This window comes from Sinohyriopsis cumingii, chromosome 19 (genome assembly GCF_028554795.1).
Source record: "Sinohyriopsis cumingii isolate HCF-2022 chromosome 19, ASM2855479v2, whole genome shotgun sequence".
Taxonomy (NCBI): Eukaryota; Metazoa; Mollusca; class Bivalvia; order Unionida; family Unionidae; genus Sinohyriopsis; species Sinohyriopsis cumingii.
Window position 1 is genome coordinate 48,493,165 of NC_142979.1, and position 26,718 is coordinate 48,519,882.

General features: G+C 35.1%; 1 protein-coding gene across 3 annotated transcripts in view; it reads right to left on the reverse strand.

Annotated features, from left to right (window-relative positions):
• The window catches only part of LOC149775659 (protein GUCD1-like), a 60,532-nt gene that overhangs the window by 14,302 nt on the left and 19,512 nt on the right, over positions 1–26,718 (reverse strand). For 2 of the 3 annotated variants that reach the window (XM_089944185.1, XM_089944186.1), the window contains exon 9: positions 15,890–25,105. The exons of the other annotated variant lie outside the window; for it this stretch is intronic. In XM_089944185.1, the coding sequence (XP_089800311.1) occupies positions 25,008–25,105 (98 nt within the window). In that variant the 3' untranslated portion in view covers positions 15,890–25,007. Of the gene's footprint in view, positions 1–15,889; positions 25,106–26,718 lie in introns of those variants that run through there. 3 annotated transcript variants of the gene reach the window in all.

Genomic DNA, 26,718 nt, shown 5'->3' on the forward strand with positions numbered 1-26,718 from the left:
GTAGTTTTTGATCTACATACATATTTTGAGATATGAGCAATATTCATGTAAAGAATTAATATTGTAATTCGCTATTTGGTTAATTCGTAGTAACCTCATGCATTTATTCATTTGATATTCTAGATTTGCAAATGTTGAATTGAATTATAACTTTGTTTAATGGTTGCAGTGTGCAACATTAGTTAATATGAGTATTTGACTGTTTGTGTATACTTTGTAGCAGTATAATGTGTACGGATATGTCAGCGCATGGATATGTGCATATATGTGTACACTTTGTAGAAGTGTAATGTTCAGAAATGCGTCTGATTACGTGATATTGTTCTGTATAATAAGAATGAGAATCTATATATACCGATGTGATGAAAGCTATTGATATATGCATGATAAGCAGTTGATACCGTGTATACCATACCAGAAAGTATGGGTATTTCGATGTGCACGAATGCGTGACCAAAGAAGGTGATGGCGTATCTGATGATAGATTATTGTTTTGTGTGAGGCTAGATAGCTAAAGGAATATACTAATGTCCTTGAAGCTTTTAGGGACCGGAGGAACTGTAGGAGACAGAGAAGGGAAATACCCTGGTACAGTTGGTCCCGAGTCTCTGGGAGACAAGAAAAGGAGGGAACGAAAGTGGAGGAAGTAAAGGGTGAAGGACGTAGTTGTTGGATTGAAGATGTACTGGGTACCAGTGAAGAAATACTACAGATGAGTAGAAACACAGGACAGGAGGAAAATCTAGCACACTAAGTCAGATGATGAAATAGGCCGTCACTTGGTCGAGAGAAAGACGAGTGATAGGGTTTTTGAATATTGAATTTTTTGAGGAAGGATTATCTGAAATTGAATGGCATTAAAATAGTTGTTTATTTGAATTTTCACCTTTTGTGTATTCAGTTTTTTATCTGTCGGCATCGCTGACTGGGGGCTCGGAGCTTTGCATCTCTATCACTACTTCAATTTCTAACAAAACGAGCAAGGGTGGGTCTTCTGTAATAATTAAAGATAATACTGGGAGCACCCCACCTCAACCTAAGGTAGTCTACGAGAGACCCTTTACACAGTGCAACTTCCAGACCACAAAACTGTAGCCTACCTTATGGATATGTTGATATCACCCAGTATACAAAGGGACGACTTCCAAGAACGATGCTTCATTACAAGGACAAGCGACGAGAAAGACAAATCACTCTAAGCAGAAGAAACAAGAGAAGGAACAAACATAATTGACCTCTTTCACCACCATACCATCACAGCAAAGTGCGTTCAAGAAGGGAAAGGATTCAGTATACCTAAAGAAGTATTTTAACATCCAAATGACTTAGACAGCGACCTCGAGAAAATTTAGGACGACAACTTACACCTACACGGTGAAATTTAAAGACTTCGCATCTGACGTTCCAGCCGAGGAAGTAGCATGTTTCATTACGGACCTACTTGACTCACTGCTAGAGGAACTCAAATGTCATGGCCATGTCAAAGATCGAACTCGTTTGAGCCTGTCTATGTATCACGACAGTTTGAACTCGCCTGTATGTCTCGGGTTTAGCCCACCTGCAGAAATAACTTCTTCCAAACTTTTGAGGGCTATAGAAGACATGCAAACGATGAGAGAAAAATTTGACATCACCGATGGAAAAGTGACTATTCATATGGCATATGTTGTACCTCCATGAGAAGACGATGGCTGCCCTTGATTTGCTTACCGATAAGTGTACCTAGCAGATTTACGAATGAAAGGGAGTATGTGATGGGAAACATCTACGCTAGGACACAAATGGTAACTGACCAGATTTTTAATAACGTTTGTGACGGATATAGAGAGAAACATGAACTTTGTCCTATTTGATTGTTTGTTACTTGTTTTGTTTTAGCATTTTCTTATAAATGAACATTAAATGTAAATACGTTGCATATGAAGTGATTTTAAAAAGAGTGGACTTTAATTTTAAACTGTAGTTAACTAGAACCAAGAACTAAATAACTCGTAAATAGGTTTGTTTCATGTCCAAATGTTTATGTATTAAATGGATAATGCTTAGACCAAAGCACAGGCCAGAGAGCCCATGTATATACTTGAACAAATGATTTGAACCCATACAATAGACTCTTCTTTTCTGAGTCTCTATTCTATCTGTGAGTCTTTCTTGAGAACATTTCTGTCCTCTTTTCTGTGTGTTTGGATGTATATGTTTGTCCCTATCAACCCTTTGTCCCTACAAATACATTTCACCCTATAAACAGATTTGACCATATAAACCCCATAACGCCAGCCATTGTTCAATTCCCATTGACCTCCAGGTGACATTCCTATGTTAAATTCCCATTGACGCCAAAGTGCAAACCCCATATTTTAACGTTCAAGTCCCATTGACGCTAAAGTTCCCCATTTACTACTAATGACCAACACATGTGAAAGAAAAAAAACAATATATATATACTGTTTTCATGATTTGTGGAGGCGTATGAAACTGACAGGGTTTGATTTTTTAAGACAGTCCTATTATTAGGTGATTTTAAACCGGGTCAGTACTGAAATGTTAGAAGCTACCATATAAATAATAATAATAATACATCGTTCTATGCAGAGAGAGAGAGAGAGAGAGAGAGAGAGAAAATCGGAAACTGTCTTTGCCCCAAGAGTTAACGTATTATCACTTAGCACTCGCTATGCTGGTTTTATGGGTACTTTTTACAAACCCTTTACGAAATGTATCAATGCCACATTTCCTTGGTATTTTCATACTCATTGGTAAATTTGGGTTTATTCAATCATATCTGTGCTCGTTTTAGACATAAAACACTCCAAAGGAGGCAACAGTTTATTACTCACGTATTCGTTTCTTTGAAAGAGAAAAAAACAGGAATCTCCGCAGTAATATGTCGCTGAAAATTATTCATTGGCGATAAAGGAAGAATTATTACATCTAGGACGCCGACGACTAATGCACATGTAGGTAATCCAGTAATGCAAGTACACAAAAAAACTTGTTAGTTTAGTGTGTATGCTATGTCAGGTTATCAAACGAGGCAATTATTATTGATCAAATAAGATCAAAATTTTAATCTCCCTTATTCATAGATCTAGGTTTGTTGAAGACTTAATTGGAAGCTCTCGTAGTACAAGGCGGAGAAATGTTAAACGACACACGCACATTCGTTAATGTAGAGAGAGAGACAGAGACAGAGAGAGACAGAGAGAGAAAGAGAGATTGGAAAATATAGTTCTTGTTTATATTATAGAAACGGAAACACCTTGGCTGTCAAAGTTTCATCTGCAACAATCTCAACCGAATGCTGATGATTTGCAGTTTGACCTTAAAATGTAGTGCTGTTCCCAGTGAGACCGTTTACTTTCAACACATTTCATTTAATACCACATCCTTTAGAATCTAAATGCATTATTCCATTCGTTTCTTCAGACCATCTTATTCAATACCAAATCATTTGGAATTAAATTCATCATTTCATTTTAGACTACGTATTTTTATCTAAAACCACGTCATATTATAGAAACAGAATTTTTCATTCCATTTTCTTCTTTAAATCATTTTATTTAACATCACGTCATTTTGAATCTAAATTCATCATTTCATTTATTAGTTTAAATCATTTGATTTTATGCTATGTAAATTCAATTAATAAAACGTCACTAGGAATCCGAATTCAGCATTCCGTTTTGTTGTTAAAATCATTTTATTTAATACCAGATCATTTGGAATTTAAATTCATGATTTCATTTGTTGAGTTAAATCATTTCATTTTAGACTACATCATTTTACTTAATACCACGTCATTTGGAAGCAGATATCATCATTTTGTTGTTGTTGTTCTTTAAATCATTAATTTCATACTAAGTAAATTCATTTATTACCACGTCATTTGGAATCAGACTTCATTATTTCATTGTTGGTGTTCAATCATTTCATTTCATGCTACACCATTTCACATCATACAACATCATTTGGAATCTAAAATCATCATTCCATTTTTTGTGTTAAATCATTTAATTTATACTACATCATTTCATTTAATACCCCGTCATTTGGAATCTTAATTCATCATTCGGTTTTGTTTGTTAAATCATTTCATGTGACACAACATCATTTGGAATCTTAATTCATCATTCGCTTTTGTTCGTTAAATCATTTCATGTGACACAACATCATTTGGAATCTTAATTCATCATTCGCTTTTGTTCGTTAAATCATTTCATGTGACACAACATCATTTGGAATCTTAATTCATCATTCGCTTTTGTTCGTTAAATCATTTCATGTGACACAACATCATTTAGAATCTGGATTTATCATTTAATTTGTTTGGTTAAATCATTTGATTTCCTATTACATCATTTGATTAATGCAGTGTTCGCGGTGACGGCTGCCCGTATCATTCGGTTTTGTTCCTTAAATCATTTCATGTGAAACCACATCATTTGGAATCTGGATTTATGATTTCATTTGATGATTCAAATCATTTGATTTCATAATACATCATTTGATTAATGTAATTTGGGCGGCGACGGCTGCCCAAGCAAACCCTCATTAGGGTATTTTGCCTTGTGGCTTTAGGGGTGGGGGGTGGGGGTTATTACAGTAAAGTATCTGTACTATATGGGCGACAACAGTGTCCGAGATGTGTCAAGTCTGATTACCTATCAATTGATTTCTGTATGTCTGCTTGCAGCAAGTTGCAAGAAGTTTAAATAAGGTAAATACATGACATTATGTAATTAGGATCTTTGGGAATTTCCAAAGGATTAAAAAGAACGATCTATAACCCACAAATACAACCCGACAAGCTACGATAATGAATAATTAATTAAGTATTAATTGTTCGATTGTTAAAACATGAACACTCATCTTGGCTGTACGCAGATCAATTTCAAATATGTATGAACAAATGTTTTGGTCAATACATTTCCCAACTGTTATGACAAGTTTATCGACTTTAGAAACAAAACTAAAGAAATGTATTGACGGATAATTTAGTATATTGTGCACTCATTGTGTGCATAAAGTTATATTTCTTTTTCCATTACAGTCTTTAGAGATAGAGTTTTTAGTGTATAATAAAGCGTCAATATTATATACTTTAAACAGTGCTAATAAATGTCCCGTTTATTACCGAAACTGTATGATGATCTTCAAATTTATGAGAGTGATGGCTGTACTTACAAACCTACGTAGATATTATTTACCATGTACATACTTGGTAGTCATAACATACTTACGTGAAATAAAATGTTTATTACTGGTAAAAGAAATATATTTATTCTAAACTATAAACTAGATATATTGACAATTCTGCTAGTGATCAAAGCTTAAAGGGGATGTAGGTCTAGAATAATATAAAAAGAACGGATATGCGAAAAACCGAGACCACAAAAAATTGATTTGTGAAATTCCAAATTCCAGTAGGTTGGTAGTACACGAAAACTCTGGAGCATTAGTTTATTTAAAATATCGTCATATATCATTGAGGCCATACATTTGGCTTTTGGGTCTCTATGACCTTTAAAGTGAAACGTATTTAAAAATTTCGATAAGTTTAATAGAATGGTTCTCTATGTCCTCTAACAGAAAAGTTAACGTTAAAATGACATTTACTAACCAAAAGGCCCATTCGAGTGACCAACACTCAGTTATCTAACATTAAAAATCTAGCTATCTACGAGCCAGTATCCACACTATACCATCAACACTCTGTCTGGAGTGACCACCACCCAGTTTAGTAATATGCATCACGCAGTTATCTCCAATCCAAACTCCACAATATATCAGGAACACGAACTTTGTTGTGACCAACTCCCAATCATTTGCTATCCGGCACCTAGTTATCTACTTTTCAACACTCACTCTATTTCATCAACCGAACAAATTTAATTTTTATTTTTATTATTTTAATTTTGTTGAATTTAATATTAAAATTTTCTGTTTAATTTTTATTTTCCATTTTGTTTTCAGTTGAATTTTCATTTATTTTCATTATCAAATTTTCATCTTAAATTTGATTTATACATTTTCATATTAATTTTATTTTCATTTTTCCATGTTTATTTTTCTTTTTTCAAATTTCATTTTCAAATATTTGTCTTTCAACTTTCGTTGCTTAATTTACATTTTCAATTTTAGAGTGGCGATGTTGCTTTCGGTAGAATTCTTTGTACCAAAACAAAGATTTAAAGAGAGGGGGTGTACAAACTTCAGATCGAGACTAAAAACATTGAAATTTAAGAACATAGTACGCGAGACATTTAACAGTGTGGTAAGAAAGGAAGTTATGTTTGGTCATGGAGTGTTTGTATTTGTCAAGAAATGAATTTTCTCCCGATCTAAGTTTTATTTTTGAGGGAAGGCATATATATACACAACTCTTTATAGAACCACTTATATTAGAAAAGAAATACTAGTAAAACGAGTGTTAAATGAAACGCAAACTAAATCCCTCCATTATAACTACCCTCATGTGTGATAGTAAATAAGTATGTTGTCTGGAAGTAATGAGATTGTTTTAAATATTTGATGCATGATCCAAGAAGAATAAAAATGAACACGAGATTTGGTTCGCTTTGGAATAAAAAAACTATAAATTGAAAGATATGAAACGAGAAGTGTTAAAAAGATCTTTTACCTTCCTCAGTTACAAAGAGTGATAAAGAAAGAAAACATTCTCGATCGAAGTAGACGTAAAGTCGGAAAACATCAGCTTCAAGAAATGAACGTCCGTTAGAAAGGATTGTTGCGACTCTATGATCTTAAACTACGTAAAAGAAAAGAGCGGAAGCCAAGTTTTGTAAACTTCAAGAAATGAATCATTTCCCTATAAGACAAAGTGACAATGTAACAAAAGAAAAAAAAAAAAAACAGTATTGCGAATTAAATCACAAAAAGTTCTAAAAGTTATATCACAAGTCCAAATGTGTTGATTATTCCAAATGAATTTCAGTGGTGTTCTGAGTGAAAATGCTAATGTATCCATAGCCTGTAATAGTGTTGATGTGGCAAACAGGCGTGATGAATCAGAATGAAATAATCCAAAATGTCCTTGAATGAATTCACAATAATTTCAAATAGTGGTTTAGACCTAAATCAGTGAGCACTGTGTAATTCAATGTATAAATTAAATAAATCCTCTCAACTGAACACAGCTAAAATTGATTCCACTAGGACTGATGTTAAGAAATGTTATGAATAAATCTGAAGCAAACAATATTTATATAAAAAAACTAAGACACAATAACAGAACAAGGATAAGGGTTATTTTCCCATCAAATTTCATGGCCAATTTGCTTCTAGGACAGTCTTAATTTCTAATAAAAAATAGACCCTAAACTCATCAGTAAACATGTTTACCTCCAAGTAATAATGATCTCAAAATATCTAAAATCATAGACAATTACTAGCTAGATAATTTATTATTTATAAAAAAGACATTACTCAGGTAGGCTCAACTCCTACCCTCAATTAATGACAAAGGTCTATTACACTATATATATATATATATATATATATATATATATATATATATATATATATATATATATATATATATATGATCATGGACAAAAGCCAACACACCATACAAATTAAATATACATAACATGTTAATCATCCAGTTTCAATTCTTTTGTTCACAAGTTACACTGGTCAACAGTGAAATCATTACTGACTTGAAAAGGCCCTAATCTGTAGTATTTTGGTGTGCCGAACACGAATATAACCGTGAAAAATTTGTATTGGCTCTCGTTTTGAAGATATTCATATACCTCATTTTCTATGTTTCACTGTGTAAATTTCTCCAGTAGGACTGCAGCAACATCCGGAATAATGATGTAACATTGCATAATACCATCATGCTCACATCATCCACAGTTGATTGCATCATTTTCTGATGCAATGCAATACTAATGCCATGCGGCTGCTGAAGTAAGTTGACGTCAGCAGTGTACTATACATGTGTAGGCCTATTATACTAATGCCAGGCGGCTGCTGAAGCTGACGTAAGCAGTGTACTATATAAAGCCCAATCAGATAGGTTCAGCATTTAAAATATTTTAGACGTTGTGCGAGACAGTTCAAGCTACTGTTACATAAAACTTATTATTTTATCCATTTACGTACAATAAAGAACAGTAATGCCTCGAAAGTGTGTTAATACCGCGGACAATTTTTGCTATATTTGTGGGGAAGTGACATTTGCCAACCAGAAGAAAAGTATCAATTCTCAAGTGAAGAAGGCATATCATCTTTACTTCGGATGCAAGGTTGGTGACCAAGACAAGCCTTGGGCTCCGCATATATGCTGTGCTACATGTACAACACAGCTTTCACAGTGGTTGAATTGCAAAAGGTCATCAATGCCGTTTGCAGTCCCAATGGTGTGGAGAGAGCCAAGCAACCACCTAAATGACTGTTACTTCTGCTTGGTTCCTCCTCTTTCCGGCGGAATAACGAAGCGAAAGAAGTCGAGAATAGTCTACCCAAACATTCCGTCTGCATTGAGACCAGTTCCACATGGTGAGGGACTTCCTATTCCAGAACCTCCAGCAGAATATTCTCTTGATTCATCTGACGAAGACAAAGGTGAGTCGACCTGTTCTTCTCCTGGTCCATCAGCATGCAGTGATCCAGATTTTCACTGTGGTGCATCATCAACCCCACACAGAATAACACAGGAAGAACTAAATGACCTGATTCGTGATTTGGACTTATCAAAGAACAAGGCAGAATTGCTAGGATCAAGACTCCAACAATGGAATCTTCTAGAAGAAGATGTCACAATTACTGCATATCGAAAGCGCCACCAGCAATTGGAGCCTTTCTTCAGAAAGGAAAGTAATCTGATATTCTGTTCCGATATTGAGGGCCTCATGAATGCTTTAAAAATCACTCATGACCCACAAGAATGGAGACTATTTGTGGACTCTTCGAAACTGAGTCTCAAGGCTGTGCTTTTGCACAATGGAAACATTCTTCCATCTATTCCAGTAGCGTATGCTGTCCACATGAAAGAGACATACGATAACTTAAGGCAGCTACTGAATTCCATTGAGTATAACAAGTACAGCTGGCACCTCTGTGGTGATTTGAAGGTAGTTGCCCTTTTAATGGGACTGCAGCAAGGATATACAAAATACATGTGTTTCTTATGCGAGTGGAATAGCCGAGCAAGGGAAATGCACTACATGAGGAAGGAATGGACTCACAGGCAGAATGTAGCCATTGGAGAGAACAATATCCAACACCCAGCTCTGGTTGAGGCTCAGAAAATCTTGCTACCACCCCTTCACATCAAACTAGGTTTGATGAAGAACTTCGTGAAAGCCATTGACCGGACTTTGCCAGCATTCCGATACCTGCATGAAAAATTCCCTCGACTCAGCGAAGCAAAGATTAAAGAGGGAGTTTTTGTGGGTCCTCAGATTCGAGAGCTTTTCAAAGATGACCGGTTCAACAACTTGCTGGAAGGTGACGCGAAACAAGCATGGAATGCTTTTCGCCTAGTTTCTACAAACTTCCTCGGAAATGTTAGGGCAGAAAACTATAAGGAACTAGTAGAAGACATGTTGATGAAGTATAAGAAACTTGGCTGCAATATGTCTCTAAAGATTCACTTCCTTCATTCCCATTTGGATTTCTTTCCTAGCAACTGTGGTATTGTTAGTGATGAACACGGCGAACGTTTTCATCAAGATATCGCAACAATGGAACAAAGATACCAGGGAAAATGGTCCACTACAATGCTGGCTGACTACTGCTGGACACTCCTCAGAGATGCTCCCGAACAGCTGTACAAGAGACAGGTGAAGAAATCTAAGATGTAGTCAATGACTTGATTTTTTATAGGTAGGCTATTACAGTTGACCTTTTACTATTGGAATGCATTTCGTTATGTAAACATTAATTTCTTGCAGATTACAAAAAAACTAGAGCCAATTTTGCAATTTGACTGTCATATTCGTGTTCAGCACATAAAAATTGATAAGAATTGACTAATTTTATTTCAGTAACATGACTTTTGTAAAAATTTGTTGTCCAGTGTTATCGACTATAAAAGAAGTATAAGTTACCAGTCTGCTGTTAAACACTACTATATCTCTTTTTGAGACTCATCTCTCCAAGAAATGCCACAACAACCAGTGTGGGTGTGGTGTGGAGAAAGTGTCACTAAATATAAATTTTAAAAAACTCTAGGTGTATTGTATCATCAGTGCAGTGACTTTGCAACATGGAGCTAAACAATTGAGGACTATTTAACTCAGCAGTTGTATTGGGTTATCTTCGTCCTAGTTCATCGTAAAAATATAAAGACAGAAACAGCAACAGTAATGGTAGCTTTGCCAACACAGCAGCAATCCTATTTTGGAGTCCTCTTTGGAAAATCATCATAAGACTCTTCAGAGATTAGAACGACCTAACAATGAACAATGAATTTAACATTATCCAGTGACAGTTCCAGGGATGTTTCCCAATAACAAATTGTTGTTTCATAGCCAAATTACCTCTGTCCATACAATAACAAATTGTTGTTTCATAGCCAAATTACCTCTGTCCATACAATAACAAATTGTTGTTTCATAGCCAAATTACCTCTGTCCATACAATAACAAATTGTTGTTTCATAGCCAAATTACATCTGTCCATACAATAACAAATTGTTGTTTCATAGCCAAATTACCTCTGTCCATACAATCAAATCATGAAGCTCACTTTGAAGTAGCTTTGGTAGGAATAATTTATCCCACTCAAGTCCAGAATGTGGTTGGAGATCAAACCACTTTAATCGGAGAAATATTAAATAAACAAGTACAAAAACACTTGGACACAAATCATACTTTCGTTTACAAATCTAATACACCACCACAACTACTCTTCTGCTGAACACCAATGTCATGATAACTCTCCCAGGGTATTGTTTTAATGCTCAACATCTCTTTGATATGATTTTCAGCTATTGGTTTGTCAAAGCTCTTGAGAAAACAGGTCGAGGTTTACAGATCGGTTACTGTGCCATTTCTTGTCATCTTAAAATGGATGATTTTTTTTCGGCTGCCAGAATGCTGTCTATAAGAATTTCTTTTAGTTTCTGTGCTAGCCTTGGTGGAAACATGAACATAGCACCTCAGTCCAAAAAAATTTCACAAAAAATTATTGATTTCTGTGAGTACTTATGCAACCCCATCCAAATAAGCAAAGAACAAAATTTGATGTTTGTATACTCTAATGTCATTGAGTGTGACAATGTGGGAAACAGAGCTGTTCTGTTGCTGAGAATCATTTATGTTAAAGCGGATTCTGTCACATCTGTTTACAATGGAGGAAACCATGCTCACACATAATTTGCACAGCCTCATTTATCTTTTTGGTGTTATAGGACAAAAGCCTTATGGACTCTACCATCCCCAACAATACCCCACAGTGGTAATTAAACTCCTATGACACGAACCCCCAGGTTAAATACTCCTTATCTGTACATATATTTCTTGAGCAATTCAGGAATTCTTTGCCATCAGGTGATCCCCGAAACTAGGATCTCCTAAAACGTTCTTGCCACACTACTTTTCCATAGCACAGGAAGGGATCCAGACCCTTTCCTATGAATAGAGAGGTCATCCACTTAAGTCAAGGTGGATGCCCTTCTTCATCCCCCTGTAAGTATGGTGACTTTCCACAAAGTCCAATCAAATTAAACAAAGAGGGCAACCATTCATACATGTGCACCATGTGCATCATAAACAGGTGGGATGAGTGTTCCACAGGGCTTTCATGTACCCACATTTGTGTATTACTAACATTAAGACATAAAACATCAACCAAACAACAGGAGTAAAAATTACTAACCTAACATCAAAACAAACAAGGGGATACAATTTAATGAAGCAACAATTGCTAAGCAAGGCATCCCCCCAAAAGGAAACAAAATGTTAACAGCAAGAACAGATAATGCTCAACTAATGCAAGAATTGAGGAGTCAAATGCTCAACTGATACAAAAAGGTAGGTGCAATGCCAATAAGACATTAAAAGAAAAAGAAAATGAGGGAAATTTCAATGAGCTACAAAATTATTACGCTTGAAATGCATGTGTTGTTCAAGCAAATAAGAGGATGGTGATTTTGTATGTTGGCTGTGACTAATGGATCAGACTGGGATCATGTTCTTATTCAATATTATCCTTTCTATACAAACTAAATGAGGATATTCCACTTGGATTTGAGTCCATGAAAAGGAAAGCAATGCAATAGTAGAAGCTACTATTAAATCATATTTTGTACAGGATCAGTTCTTAAGGAAACAGTGAGTCACAACTTTTGACCTTAGAGATTGTTTTTTATTGATTTAAAAAAAAGACTGGAAATACTTATGGTGAAGTAATTCAGTTACATGCAAGTATTAAATACGTACCATATCCTGTATCTAGGTCAGAATTATTACCAAAGTGTTCGAATGCAAATCCATGTGCACATTGTGAACAGTTTTAGAAAGCAAAACAATGTACAAGTGAGTGGGATGATGGAATATGTATATTTGAACAGTCAATCCCACTGCAGGCTGCATCCACTGCCAAGCTCTTTAGTTTGGGACTGGGGAAAGATAACTTGGAAGCTTGTTGTCGAGTGTCATTGCAAACATGTCCACTAGAGGTTTATTCCATAAACTGAACAGAGGCTATGCAAAAGTGTGATACTGAAACCATTGTTAAGACCTCTTTGTCTGTTCTGGATGGATGATGAACTCGGAGTTTACCCCTTTCTGACTATGCATGTCATAGAAGATTCCAGAACTCAGGAGAGAAAAGGAGCATTAGTACCTCTTTGTCATCTGAGGGTATGCTACTGATGTTGTGCTGTCTGAGGAGGCCTTGGAACAATGCTAATTCACATTATCTATACATTCTTTAGGGCAAATAACATGGTTTTCACTTCTAAATTGTTTATGTGTAGGAAACACTCTTTCTGTAATCAATGGCCTTGGAGAAATATCCTTTCTAACTCTAAATAAGCACACACACCCCAAATCTGACATGTCGATATACAAATACGAGAGGCATCCGGGGGCATGCAGAAGAACTCCTATTAGAAAGTTGTCTTGAATGTACCACCACTTCTGGTGGTACTGAAAAGTCGAACCCTAGAAAATGTTAGTCCAACTGAATCCCTCATACCATCAATCATAGGGTTCAGTTCTAACAACATTAGGGGTAAATGGTGTTTATACTTCCCCTCCTTCCTACAGTTGGGGGAGCACACCCAATCCCAGCAACTGTATATCCCTTAATGACAAATGCTGCCTTCTTTTTAGAAGACTGTCTTTGTCAAGAATGACACTATTGCTCCTCCCTTTTTTATTCATGGGAGTGCAGTCTGTCTGCTGATATGTATACATTAACTTCTTATGGGTGGTAAAAGTAGTTTCTTCCTGAAAGATACATTCTCCTTCTCTTATATCTAAGGAGATACAAGCAATTCATGGTTTCTTATGAACAATTTAAAATCTAAGTAATTCAGATGGAGACAAAGAAGATAGTAAGTTTTCCTCTTGCAATATGCAAACTGACTTTTGTCCCAGATTTTGTCAAACAATAAACAATGAAAGGGAAGATCCTTGGATCATTTGGATAAATGGATCAACCTGTATTTTTTCCCTCTGATGAGTTACAATAGTAACAAAACCAGTTAGGGACTGGGTGGGGGGGACTAGGACACACCAGCAGACAGGAGGGTTTGCTTCCACATTCAAACAGCCATTATCTTACCTTAGTTTATATTCTACCAGAAGTGAAGGCGACCCTCTGTGGGAATCCAGTCTACAAGATCCCAAAACCAATGAGAGCCCAATCAGTCTAATCAAGAGTGCGCCAGTAAGAGTGCATCAGTACTCTTGTCCAGCTCTTCCGCACATACAATTGTCAGAAGAAATGAGACTTTGAACAAGATGAGAAGACTGGAAGAATCAGTTACAGGATGCCCAGAAGTGAAGCGTTTGCTACTACCATCCCAATCAATTCTGCTTTATAAAGAAGTAAGAAAACTTACCAAATATGTGAAATTAACAAAGGTGTCTGACTATCTCTAAGAGTGTGGCCTTGAAGGGAAAACTGCTCAAGGATTAGAAATTAATTTATGCCCAAGATTCACTAATTATCCCAATTTCAACAGTGCTTGGAGCACCATCCTCTGAGAAACCTTAAAACCAAGAAGGCACTGTACCACATGCGATATCATCTATTTCCTCACCTGCTGGAAACGTGGTAAATAGGATGTATGGATAGACAAAAGGATTTGTGGACAGACAAAAGGATGAATGTCAGAAAAAAAGATGTGTGGACAGACAAAAGGATGTGTGAACAGACAAAAGGATTGATGAACAGAAATAAAGATGCATGGACCGACAAAAGGATGTGTGAACAGACAAGGATGGATGTACAGAAATAAAGATGTGTAGACAGACAAAAGGATGTGCAGACATACAAAAGGATGTGCAAACAAAAGGATGTATGGACAGACAAAAGGATGTGTGAACAGACAAATGGATGGATGTACAGAAATAAAGATGTCTGGACAGACAAAAGGATGTATGGATAAAAAAAAGGATGTATGGGCAGACAAAAGGATGTGCAAACAGACAAAAGGATGCATGGACAGACAAAAGGATGTATTGACAGACAAAAGGATACATGGACAGACAAAAGGATGCATGGACAGACAAAAGGATGTATAGACAGACAAACAGATGTATTGACAGACAAAAGGATGTATTGACAGACAAAAGGATGTACAGACAGAAAAAAGGATATACAGACAAAAAAATGTATGGACAGACAAAAGGATGTGCAGACAAATAAATGTTTTGACAGACAAAAGGATGTGCAGTCTGACAAAAGGATGTATGGACAGACAAAAGGATGTATTGACAGACAAAAGGATGTACAGAAAAAAACAAGATGTATGGACAGACAAAAGGATGTGCAGACAGACAAAAGGATGTATAGACAGACATCATGATGCCCCAATGCAGGACATCACTATAAACTGGGGACTGTTCTGTGTGGCCAACATGGTCAGAGTAAATGCCTCAGATGCGGGAGCTTGCTGGCTCGAACCATGGCCAAGTCATACCAAAGACTTTTTAAAATGGTACTAGCAGCTGCCTTGCTTGGTACTCAGCATTAAGAGGTTAGTGTTAGAACTGGTCGGCCTGGTATCAGAATAATGTGACTGAGTGGGACATGATGCTACATGTCTGTGGCATGATGCCCCAGTGCTAGACATCATATAAACTGTCACACTGCAGACATTGTAGCATTATGACTGAAAAATTGTTAAAGCTATGTTAAAAACCCAATAACTAACAATCACACAAACATGGATAAATCAGGTCTCTAAAGTGTTAACAAGCTCAAACAATCATATTCAGGATCAACCCTTTAATATGTGTGGATGACAATATGTCAAAGACAATTTTTTAAAAATATAAACCTATATTCCAGGTCCAATCAAAATCTATTCAGAAAAATGGACTCCAGATTGTCAATCTTTTACACTCAGACAAAACAGGACACATGATGGATACAAGGCCAGATCATAAGGACCTATGGCCAGGTGGTCTGAAAACCGAGACATGTAATGAACTGGACACATGATGGATACAAGGTCAGAGCATAAGGACTTGTGGGCAGGTGGTCTGAAAACCAAGACATGTAATGAACTTGACACATGATGGATACAAGGCCAGATCATAAATTCTTAAGGCCAGATCATAAGGTCTGAAAACCGAGATGCATAACTGCCTGACAAAGAAACAGTATGCATGCAGCAAGTGTCTATATTGATGAACAAAAAATATCTCTCCAATCAATAATGAAAAAAGATCAAAAACCATTTTGTATCAGAGAAATAGTGATTTATTCAAAACAATTAAAACATTTATGATAATACTTGAGCAAAATACTAAAATATGCATGTCATGTAATTAAAGCTGAACAAAACACTGATTTCTTCTTTTCATGCTTTCACATATTCATAGTTTACATGCTTACATACATACAAACATAGAGATTACATACAAAGATAAATACATAATTACATAATGTACTATGTTTTAAACAAATGTGAATTTTTTTATATTTATCAATAGTAAATAGTAAGGATGAAGTGATGGAAGCTGAGGAATGCTAAAGTCAGATGAAGAAGCAGCAAGATTTTTTTATGAAACTAAGCTATCCAATCATTTTCATCAACAATAGTATCTTTTTCTTCACTGCGTTAAAGAAACTCACTCCTACTTCAACTGACTTTGGTATTCTTTGGCTACAGCTGCATTTCAAACAACTGAAATGTATCTCAAGAGAACTTGAAAACATGTCCACTTGCTTGTGTCAGGCTTCTATTCCTTTAGAAAAAAGACATACAAGTAAGTCTAGTCCAACTAAAGAAACTGGACAATGATTTGTGCAACGGTGTCAACATGGACCGCTAAATGTGTGAGATATATTTGAAAATCTGGCCTCTAGATCCATCAATTGACAGAGTAAGATGCTGCACAACATTTTCCATCAGAATCTGAATCATGTTAAAACTTACATGTGTTATTATAGTATGAACAGAATACATACAATGGCAAAAAATGCATTTGTTTTCTTTTCAGTATCTTAAAATGTTTTATGCCAAAACAATCTACTGGTCATAAAAAAATTCTATCAAACCTACTAACTTGAAATCCTGGGTCTATCACAGGCATGATAACTTTGCAGGTATCTAATGCAAAGTATGTCATATGTAAAGTTGATATGAATGCATAGCTACAGTTAAAACATATATCTCATGCATAGTGTACCATGTGTAAAGTTCATAGGAATTAGAGCTATCATACATCTCATGCATAGTGTACCATGTGTAAAGTTCATAGGAATTAGAGCTATCATACATCTCATGCATAGTGTACCATGTGTAAAGTTCATAGGAATTATAGCTATGCATACATTTCATGCATTGTGTACCATGTGTAAAGTTCATAGGAATTAGAGCTATGCATACATCTCATGCATAATGTACCATGTGTAAAGTTCATAGGAATTAGAGCTATGCATACATCTCATGCATACTGTACCATGTGTAAAGTTCATAGGAATTAGAGCTATGCATACATTTCATGCATAGTGTACCATGTGTAAAGTTCATAGGAATTAGAACTATGCATACATTTCATGCATAGTGTACCATGTGTAAAGTTCATAGGAATTAGAAGTATTATCATGCTAATTATGTCTTTTGTATCAAATTAAATAATGAATGTGGACTAAAGATAAATAAAGTTAAAAGGCATGCAAATCCTACCTGTGTCAACTCATATCAATTAATTGGCATTCAAAATTTCTTTAAAGATCTTAAGTTTCACTTTTACTTGCAATAACATCACAGAATTAATATTTTACTAACAGAACAATACAAAAATAAATCAAGTTTCAACACTGATGCTTGTTTCACAAAATAAATGTCCGAAGTTATGAAAAAAAAAATGGAATCTTGTTTTGTTTTGAATCAACAACAAAAAGCAGTGATGTACTACAAAATTGTTTCATGTACACATAATGCTTCTTGAAACCTCTGGAAGTAATGTTACTAATGATCATTCACTGGTTGGTTATCTTGAAAATAAATATAACTAATACCCCAAAAAACAAAAACAGAACAACTTATTAGTAACAGTTCTTGACTGACAATTATTCCTAATGCGATTATAGAATGACTACTCAGCCATTAAACAGCCCTGTTAGTCCCCCTACTGGGTTTTCTTGATGTCTTGCTGGGATAGCATCCCTTTCTTAATTTTGTTGAGGTCCCTCAGCAACTCATGCCCTTGCTTGTTGAAGTGCAATTTATATTTTTTTACTCTATTGTGCACAAGTTATTGTGGGGGGTGGGTATAAATGTTAAGTTAATATATACAAGGTACAAGCGATATTTTATTACGGGGAAGTTCCATCATGCCATATATTCATTTAGATTGTAAAACGTGAAATATTTATATGAAAATAGATGATATATATCCATCCACACTAAATATATAAATATAACTGTTTTGGAATGTTGCAATATTACTTTGAACACAGTATTAGTTCCATCTAATACAGGAATAAAGACGCAATAACAGAACAGGGGCACATCTAAGTGTGGACTGGCTACCGCTCTCCCATTAATAATTAGTGTGATAAGCTGGGTCACTCCCTACAGTAAGTATTCTTTACATTTTGATGGATAAAAGTCTATGATCTGCGCCAGCAAAATTATCTAACAGAAATAACCATACTGTAATTGTTAAAGAAAAGATTTTTCTCACTTTTTCCAAGACTGATTTAAAGATCAATTAATTCAATCTGCATGGCCTTACACATAGGCTACAGATGTCTCTTCAACATCATTGATCAATTTGTATCATTTTAAAATGAAAGCGCTAACAAGTTTTAAAATCGTTTCTCCCACCCACCAAAATGAATCATCCTGCCAACATATCACAATACACAGTTATAGATGTTTGTTAATGTGACTATTCAGTGTCATGAATCAGCAAGCTTCGAACTGACTGGTGCAAAGAGGCATCAAGATGGGTTTGCTGACTCAAAACTTCAACCTCACTTTAAGTCACTTCAAGAAAATCAATAACTGACTTATTATATGGCTTAGTGCTAAACATTAAAATGCAACTTGATTCAGAAAAGGGAAAATGTTCTGCTGTTTGCCATCACAAAACAATAGGTCACGACATCGGAAAAAAGTCAATGATTTCATCACAGTGCAATATAATGAATCGTTGCAAAATCAGTAAAATATGATGCTATCCAATATAAAAACATCTCACAGGAATTATGTCATACTATGCTGTGTTAGATGCTATTGATGAATTTTGATCAATTCTGTCAGTTAGTGGATTCAGCAGAAACTGAATAGGCACAAAATGACCATACAAAGGTCACCCTTGAGTCAAGTTTCTTCAGTGGAAACGGACGAAGCCCAGCAAAGATACGGCTGTCCAATGTGAGCTGGGGATGCTCAGGGCAACTGTGTGGATTTTGCTCAATGGTTTAGTTTGAAGATGCAATTTACTGTTGACAATAGATTCTTTGGTCAATAAAATGGTTTGTCTACTTTTAGTTATGACATCCGCATTTTATGGTGAATTGGCAACTGAATCAAAGGACCAGGATGCTTCAGTCAAAGTTGGTCAAATTCTGTTGAGCACTTTAGAAGTCATTTTAAAATATTTAATAATGATGTCCATATCTGATGACTGATGAGCATTATCTGAAAAAGTATAAAAGCTCTTCATACCAGGTGTCAAATTTTTTCGAGTTGATTATGAGAAGTTGTCTAAATGTTTCTTGTATTGTAACAATGGTGATATCTGGTGGTGGTCAGTATTATTCAAACAAATTTGAAAGATCTTTATGCCAGGATGCTTTCTGAAAAAATGTGGTCAAATTCTGTTGATCAGGTTTTTTGAGGAAGTGATTTAAAGGTTTTATTATTTTTAGTAATGGTGGCCATGTCTGATGGTACATTAGAATAATTTTTTAAAATATCTGAAAGACCTTCATGCCAGGGTGTTTTCCCTCAAATTTGTTAAAATTGTGTTGAGCAGTTTTTGAGAAGTCATTTAAACATGTTTCTATATTTAATAACAAGACCCATAACTGCTTGTCAAATCTGGCCAAATTTTGTTGAGTGGTTCTTGAGGAGTTATTTAACATTTATTTCTATTTATAGTAACAGTGGCCATACTTGATCACAGATTGGCATCAGTGGAACCAATTTTCTAAAAGCTTCATGCAGATACTTTCTTTCAAAGTTTGTATCTTGAGCAGTTTTTGAGAAGTCATTTAAACATGCTTCTATATTTAATAACAAGACCCATAACTGCTTGTCAAATCTGGGCAAATTTTGTTGAGTGGTTCTTGAGGAGTTATTTAAAGGTTTTTTTCTATTTTTAGTAACAGTGACCACATTTGATGGCAGATTGGCATTAAGTGGAACAAAGTTTCTAAGAGCTTCATGCCAGGATGCTTTCTTTTAAATTTGGTCAAATTCTGTATCTTGAGTAGTATTTGAGAAAAAGTTGCAAACTGCAATCGTGAACAGATCCACAAAGGGTATAACAACAAATCGTTCAGCCAGGTGAACTAAAACAAAAGAGAAGACTACTACTATCCTACACATCTGGCATGACCACTCACAAAGAACTTGTGAAAACCAAAGATTAAAAACATCAACATAATAAACATTACTTTCATGTTCTTCCTGAAATAACAATCAATTGATGATAAATGTGTGAATCCCCCCAACCCCCAGTAACAGCTTTTTTGGGGTTAATCCTCCCTGGTAACAGCTTGTTTGAGTGAATCCTCCCTGGTAACAGCTTGTTTGGGTGAATCCCCTCACCCCCCGTAACAGCTTGTTTGTGTGAATCCCCACCCCCCGGTAACAGCTTTTTTGGGTCAATCCCTCCTGGTAACAGCTTGATGGAGTCAATCCTATCTGGCAACAGCATGTTTGAGTGAATCCTCCCCGGTAACAGCTTGGGTGGCGCTCTACAGTTTCGTATTTTGCATAGGGTTAGGATTTTAAAGAAAAAGAATGTCCCCGGCTTTCCTCACTGGCTATACTGGCTATTTAAAAAAGACCTTGTATATCTTAGGTATAATTCAAAGAACCTTTAATTCCCTTTATTTTGGTATAAGATTGATGGGTGTAATATGGGTTATAGAGTATACAGCTTGGCCTTATTCCAGATGTGCACCTTTCAAAAAAGTGCTAGCTCTACTTGGTCATTTTCACTTCCTGATCTTAGAGGTAAATTGTATAAAAAAGAGCAGATAACTTTTTTTACATTTTATATGTTTGGTAATTCATTCATTGCACTTTCAGACACTGGTATTGTCTAGTCTGGCAAAATTCATTTTCCCTATATTAATAGCTGCTATGGATAGTGTACTTTAGACTAATTCAGGCTCATTTTTTAGCACAAGGGAGCATTCATTTTAGTTAGCAGTGTGTTTAAATCTTGTACAATTTCCAAAAGTACAATATCCAAAGAAATATCATCCACATTACATTAATATAGCATAGAGGTATGCCACCTTTCTCTCCATTGTGCATGTTTTAAATGCAAACAACTTTACCTTATATACATCACTCTGTCAAAAGTACATAATAACTGGTGAGCACCCCCATAAAGAGAATATAGGTATTATTACTGTATGATTTAATTATGATTTTATGGCTGAAACATTTAAGTCGCAAGCATTAAAACAGTCCTTTTGAATAATTCTCCTGCATTTCCCCCACAGAACAGTATTTATGAGTTTCAGAGTCTCTAACAAGTCCAGCCCCCCCCCCAATGATAAAAAGTGAGCTATTTTAAGAATGCACATTACATTTTGTAAACATAGCAACCAATGTTATGCTGAATGACAGGAACATGAAACTAGCCAGAATTATTTCTGAGATATCAACAATGAATTTTACAGTTTGAAAAGGGATGGAACACATCAGGTTCATAAAGATCAAAGGGTAAAAATATTTGCCTATTGTTTAATATGGAAGAAGCGAATTCACTTTCTCATCATTTATTTTTTTATTTCATTGCAAATAAATGAAAAACGTTTTCGCTATATATTTCTTTTACTTAATGCAACAGTTTTTAATTTAAGTTGACTCTATTCCTATATTCTAAGACTTCTAATTTCCCCATACTTAAGGTCATTACTCACACAAACATGCCTCATGGCAAAGTATGTAAGCAAGAGCAAAATGAGCATAATTTGCTAATTTTCATGCTTAACATCAATATGAATGTACCATTTTATTCAGAACATCATACATAATTATACGAAAATTAAAAAAATAATTGCATACATTTTTATATTTGCTTTAAGGTGGCACTCTACAGTTTTGCATTTTGCATAGGGTTAGGATTTTAAAGAAAAAGAATTTTCCTGGCTTTCCTCACTAGTTATACCGGCTATTTAAAAAAGACCTTGTATATCTTAGGTATAATTCAAAGAACCTTTAATTCCCTTTATTTTGGTATATGATTGATGGGTGTAATACGGGTTATAGAGTATACAGCTTGGCCTTACTTCAGATGTGCACCTTTCAAAAAAGTGCTAGCTCTACTTGGTCATTTTCATTTCCTGAACTTCAGAGGTAAATGGTATAAAAAAGAGCTGATAACTTTATTTACATTTTATATATTTGGTAATTCATTCATAGCACTTTCAGAAGCTGGTATTGTCTAGTTTGGCAAAATTCATTTTCCCTATATTAATAGCTGCTATGGATAGTGTACTTTAGACTAATTCAGGCTCATTTTTTTAGCACAAGGGAGCATTCATTTTATTTAGCAGTGTTTTTAAATCATGTACAATTTCCAAAAGTACAATATCCAAAGAAATATCATCCACATTACATTAATATAGCATACAGGTATGCCACCATTCTCTCCACTGTGCATGTTTTAAATGCAAACAACTTCATCTTATATACGTCACTCTCTCAAAAGTACATAATAACTGGTGAGCACCCTCTTGTTTGGGTGAATCTCCCTGTTAACAGTTTTTTGTGTGTGTTATATGTTTGAAGAGCCTTATTAAAAAAATTCATAATCTCATTTCCCCTTTATATAGGAGTATTTTGTAATGTGAACATGGGGGAAAATGCACTGAAAGACAAAGTGATTCAGCACTTGATACCTTCAGTTAGCCATCAATCAAGACTACTAATATGCAGTCAATGGCTGACAGCTGTCAATAAGTCAAGTTACATAAGGTAAATAGGTACAGTTATAACATGATTTAAGGCAGCATTCTGAAATTACTGCAGTAATTTACTATGTAAAAATGATGAAAATGTTTATTACAATTTCTAAGTTCACTATAAGGCAGCACTCTGGAATTAATGGAGCATATACTATGTAAAAATAATGAAAATGCTCATTACATGTTCACTGTACAGCAGCACTCTGGAATTACTGGAGCAATTACTATGTAAAAATGCTCATTATATTTTATAATTTCACTGTGCAGCAGCACTTAATGGTGCAATTACTATGTAAAAATGATGAAAATGCTCATTACATTTTCTAACTTCACTGTACTGCGGCACTTAATAGAGCAATTACTATGAAAAATTATGAAAATGCTCATTATATTTTCTATGTTCAGTGTACTGCAGCACTTAATGGAGCAATTACTATGAAAAGTTATGAAAATGCTCATTACATTTTCTATGTTCAGTGTACTGCAGCACTTAATGGAGTACTTACTATGTAAAAATGAGGCAAATGTTCATTATATTTTCTATGTTCACTGTACTGCAGCACTTAATGGAGTAATTACTATGTAAAAATGATGAAAATGCTCATTACATCTTCTATGTTCACTGTACTGCAGCATTTAATGGAGTAATTACTATGAAAAATTGATGAAATTGCTCATTATATTGTTAAGTCTACTCATGATACTCTAAATGAATTAGTTTTTCAGACATCATTTCCCATGGTGTAACAAAATATTACTATTTTTGTCTGTTCTGAAAGTTACAGATATGCCTCTGACAGAGATGTCACTATTTATGGCAGTCATTTTACACTGAGCATTTAAATTTGTGCTTAAATTTACAGATATGACTGCCACAGATATCAGTATTTATGGCAGTCATTCTACAATGGGTACTGAAATTTGTACTTAAATGTACATATATACCTGACACATATATCAGTATTTATGGCAGTCATTTTACATTGGGTATTTAAATTTGTACTTATATTTACAGATATGCCTCTGACGCAGCTATCAGTATTTATGGCAGTCATTTTACATTGGCTATTAAAACTTATCATTTGCAGTAACAATAACATCCATGAAACTCACTACTACACAAATTAAGGTGAAGTCCCATATCAGTATTAAATCTAAAAGATGATTCCACTTTTCAAATTTGAACAAGAGTACCATAAATGGTACATTATAAACTTGTAGACACTAGTAGGTATGGCTGCCTCTGGAGATGACTCACCAATGGGTCTTACTGACCTGGCCTGTGGTAAAGGTATGCAATGTTGAACTAAACATGCTCTGAAGAAACATTATGTTCTTATCAGACTCACTATGACCTTGAATCTTTGACCATAGGACTCCCAAATCTATAGGTTTCTTTTCTTACTGTTAGTACAAGTCATCCACAAAGTTTGGTCAAGGAATTTACTCTAAAACAAAAATTATTGTGCAAAATCCATTTATCTTTGAGTCACACTAGCCTCATCCTTTGACCTTCTCACCCCCAAATCAATAGACACCTTTCTTACCTTGAGTGCAAGCTCCATACAAACCTTGGTTAAAATATGCAGTCAAAATGACCATGACCACTGACCTTTTGACCCCAAAATCAATTGGACTCTTTCTTAATGTGTGGCTCAGAACTGAAATTTTTGTGTAGAAACCATTTTTCATTTTTCAGTCACAGTGACAAATACCTTTGACCATTTTATCCCAAATTAAGCACGTTTGTACCTTACTCCAAAAGCAAGCAATCTACAAAATTTAGACCAGGTTTGTGATGTAGAAAACTAAAATTATTATGCAGAAACTATTTTTCCTTCAGTCACATTAGCCATGACTTTTGGCCTTTTCATCTTAAAACTAGAAAGCTCCTTACTTGTCCAAAGTCCAAGCTGATTGCAAAGTTTGATACTGTCAATGGTGGATAACTTGAGTTAATGTGAGGAAAAAATTTAGGAAGGTGATGGTAGTCATAGCATGATATGTTCTATCTTACAGCATGCATATAAAAAGGAATCCTTCCAATAAATTAAAGATTTAAAGTGATTGCATGCACACACCTCTGCCGCATCATTTGAAAGTGTTTCTTAAATAAATTAGAACAATTATAAAAAATTATCCCCAAAATGTTTGATTTGTTATTAACATTTATGCAGTTTCTTGTTTCATGACTTTTCATCCTTATAGACAAACACAACATCTTCATCTGTGCCATAACTTTTTCTGGCAATATCAAACTTGTCCATTCTACTGCAACACAATTCTGAAAAAGAAGCTTAATAAGCAAATCTTGAAAAAGTCTAAATTTGTGTTTGTAAACTAAGTATGCCCTCACTTTAGTCTTTACTGTCCAAAAAGAATTTCTAGGAATTAAAGATAAGACCATTTCTTCTTTATAACTGCAGCATGTTGAAACCAACTCTGATATTCTTAAGCAGCAAGATTTTAAAGTTAGCCAACGTTGCAGCCACATTGAATATAAAACTGGAACCATTTTAGGACAAACTAGACACCATCAGATGACTACTGGTACAAATTCCATGTCAATATGACCTTCCATTCTAAACAATTAGTGACAGGATTTTCAGTATGTTCATTGTCGCAGGCATAATTGATTTTAGATAGGCACCATATCAGAACTACTCCTTTAGTAAAAATCCCAGGTAGATATGACTTTTCACTTAGAAGGAGTAGCAATAATAAGAATTTCAAGATGGCCACCATGGAGGCTCTAATGGTTGTCAGATTGGCACCATTTTCATTTGGTACCAACAAGACATCTTTACAAGTCTTCTCACGAACACCTTATATTACTTCCAGCTAGGTGGAATAGCGATAAGATTTTCAAGATGGTGGACGTGGTCGCTATATTGAATATTATATTTGCAAATTTTTTATTTAAGACCAATTAGACACCTTAACAATTCTTCTAATGAAAATCCCATGCTGATGTGATTTCTTGTTTTCAAAATGGCTGCTGCAGTCACCTTATTGGATATCAGATTTAGCACCATTTCATTAGCACTAACTAGATATCATACGATATCTTTAAGTTGAAAACTCCATGTTGATATGGCCATCCATTTTGATGTAATATTAATAACATGATTTTCAAGATGGCCATTATTGTGGCTATACTGGATGTGCAGGCAGCACCATTTTCTTTTAGGACAAACCAGCTATCACAAGAAGTCTTCTGGTGGAAACCCCATGCTGATATGACTCTCTTTTCAGAAGGAATAATGATAAAAAGATTTACAACATGGCTGTAGTGGTGGCCATCTTGGACATCACATAAGCACCTTTTTCATCTATGACCAACTAGGCATTACAAGAAGTCTTTTAGTGAAAACCTCATGCTGACATGACCATCCAATCAGGCACATTAGTGCTAACAAGATTTTGAAGATGGCTGTTGTAACATTTCATGGCAATCTGGTCAAAACATCAAGGAAATCTTACATTTATTTCTTTGCTTTTTTAATAATGAGATATTAGGAATTTTGATGTTAATTCAATCTGGAAGTCTTTCAGGCAAAAATGTGCAAATATTTTTTTGGGAAAGTTTACATTTTGAAAGGTTTAAGTTACTTTTTGTTGGACCTGAGTTTAGTGGTGTGTATCACAAACGTTTCCTGATTAGCTGGTTTAAATCCACTATAAATCATCATAATTTTGTTGTTATTGTTGTTGTTGTTGTTGTGGGGTTTAACGCCATTTTTCAGCACACGATAGGCTATACATGGCAGCCAGTATTAATGGTGGAGGAAAAACCTGGGAAAACTCCAGAAAGAACCACTGACCCCCGAGAAGCTACTGGCAAGCGTTCTCACATACCCACATTGGCTGAATCCGAGACTCGAACCAGAGGAAAAA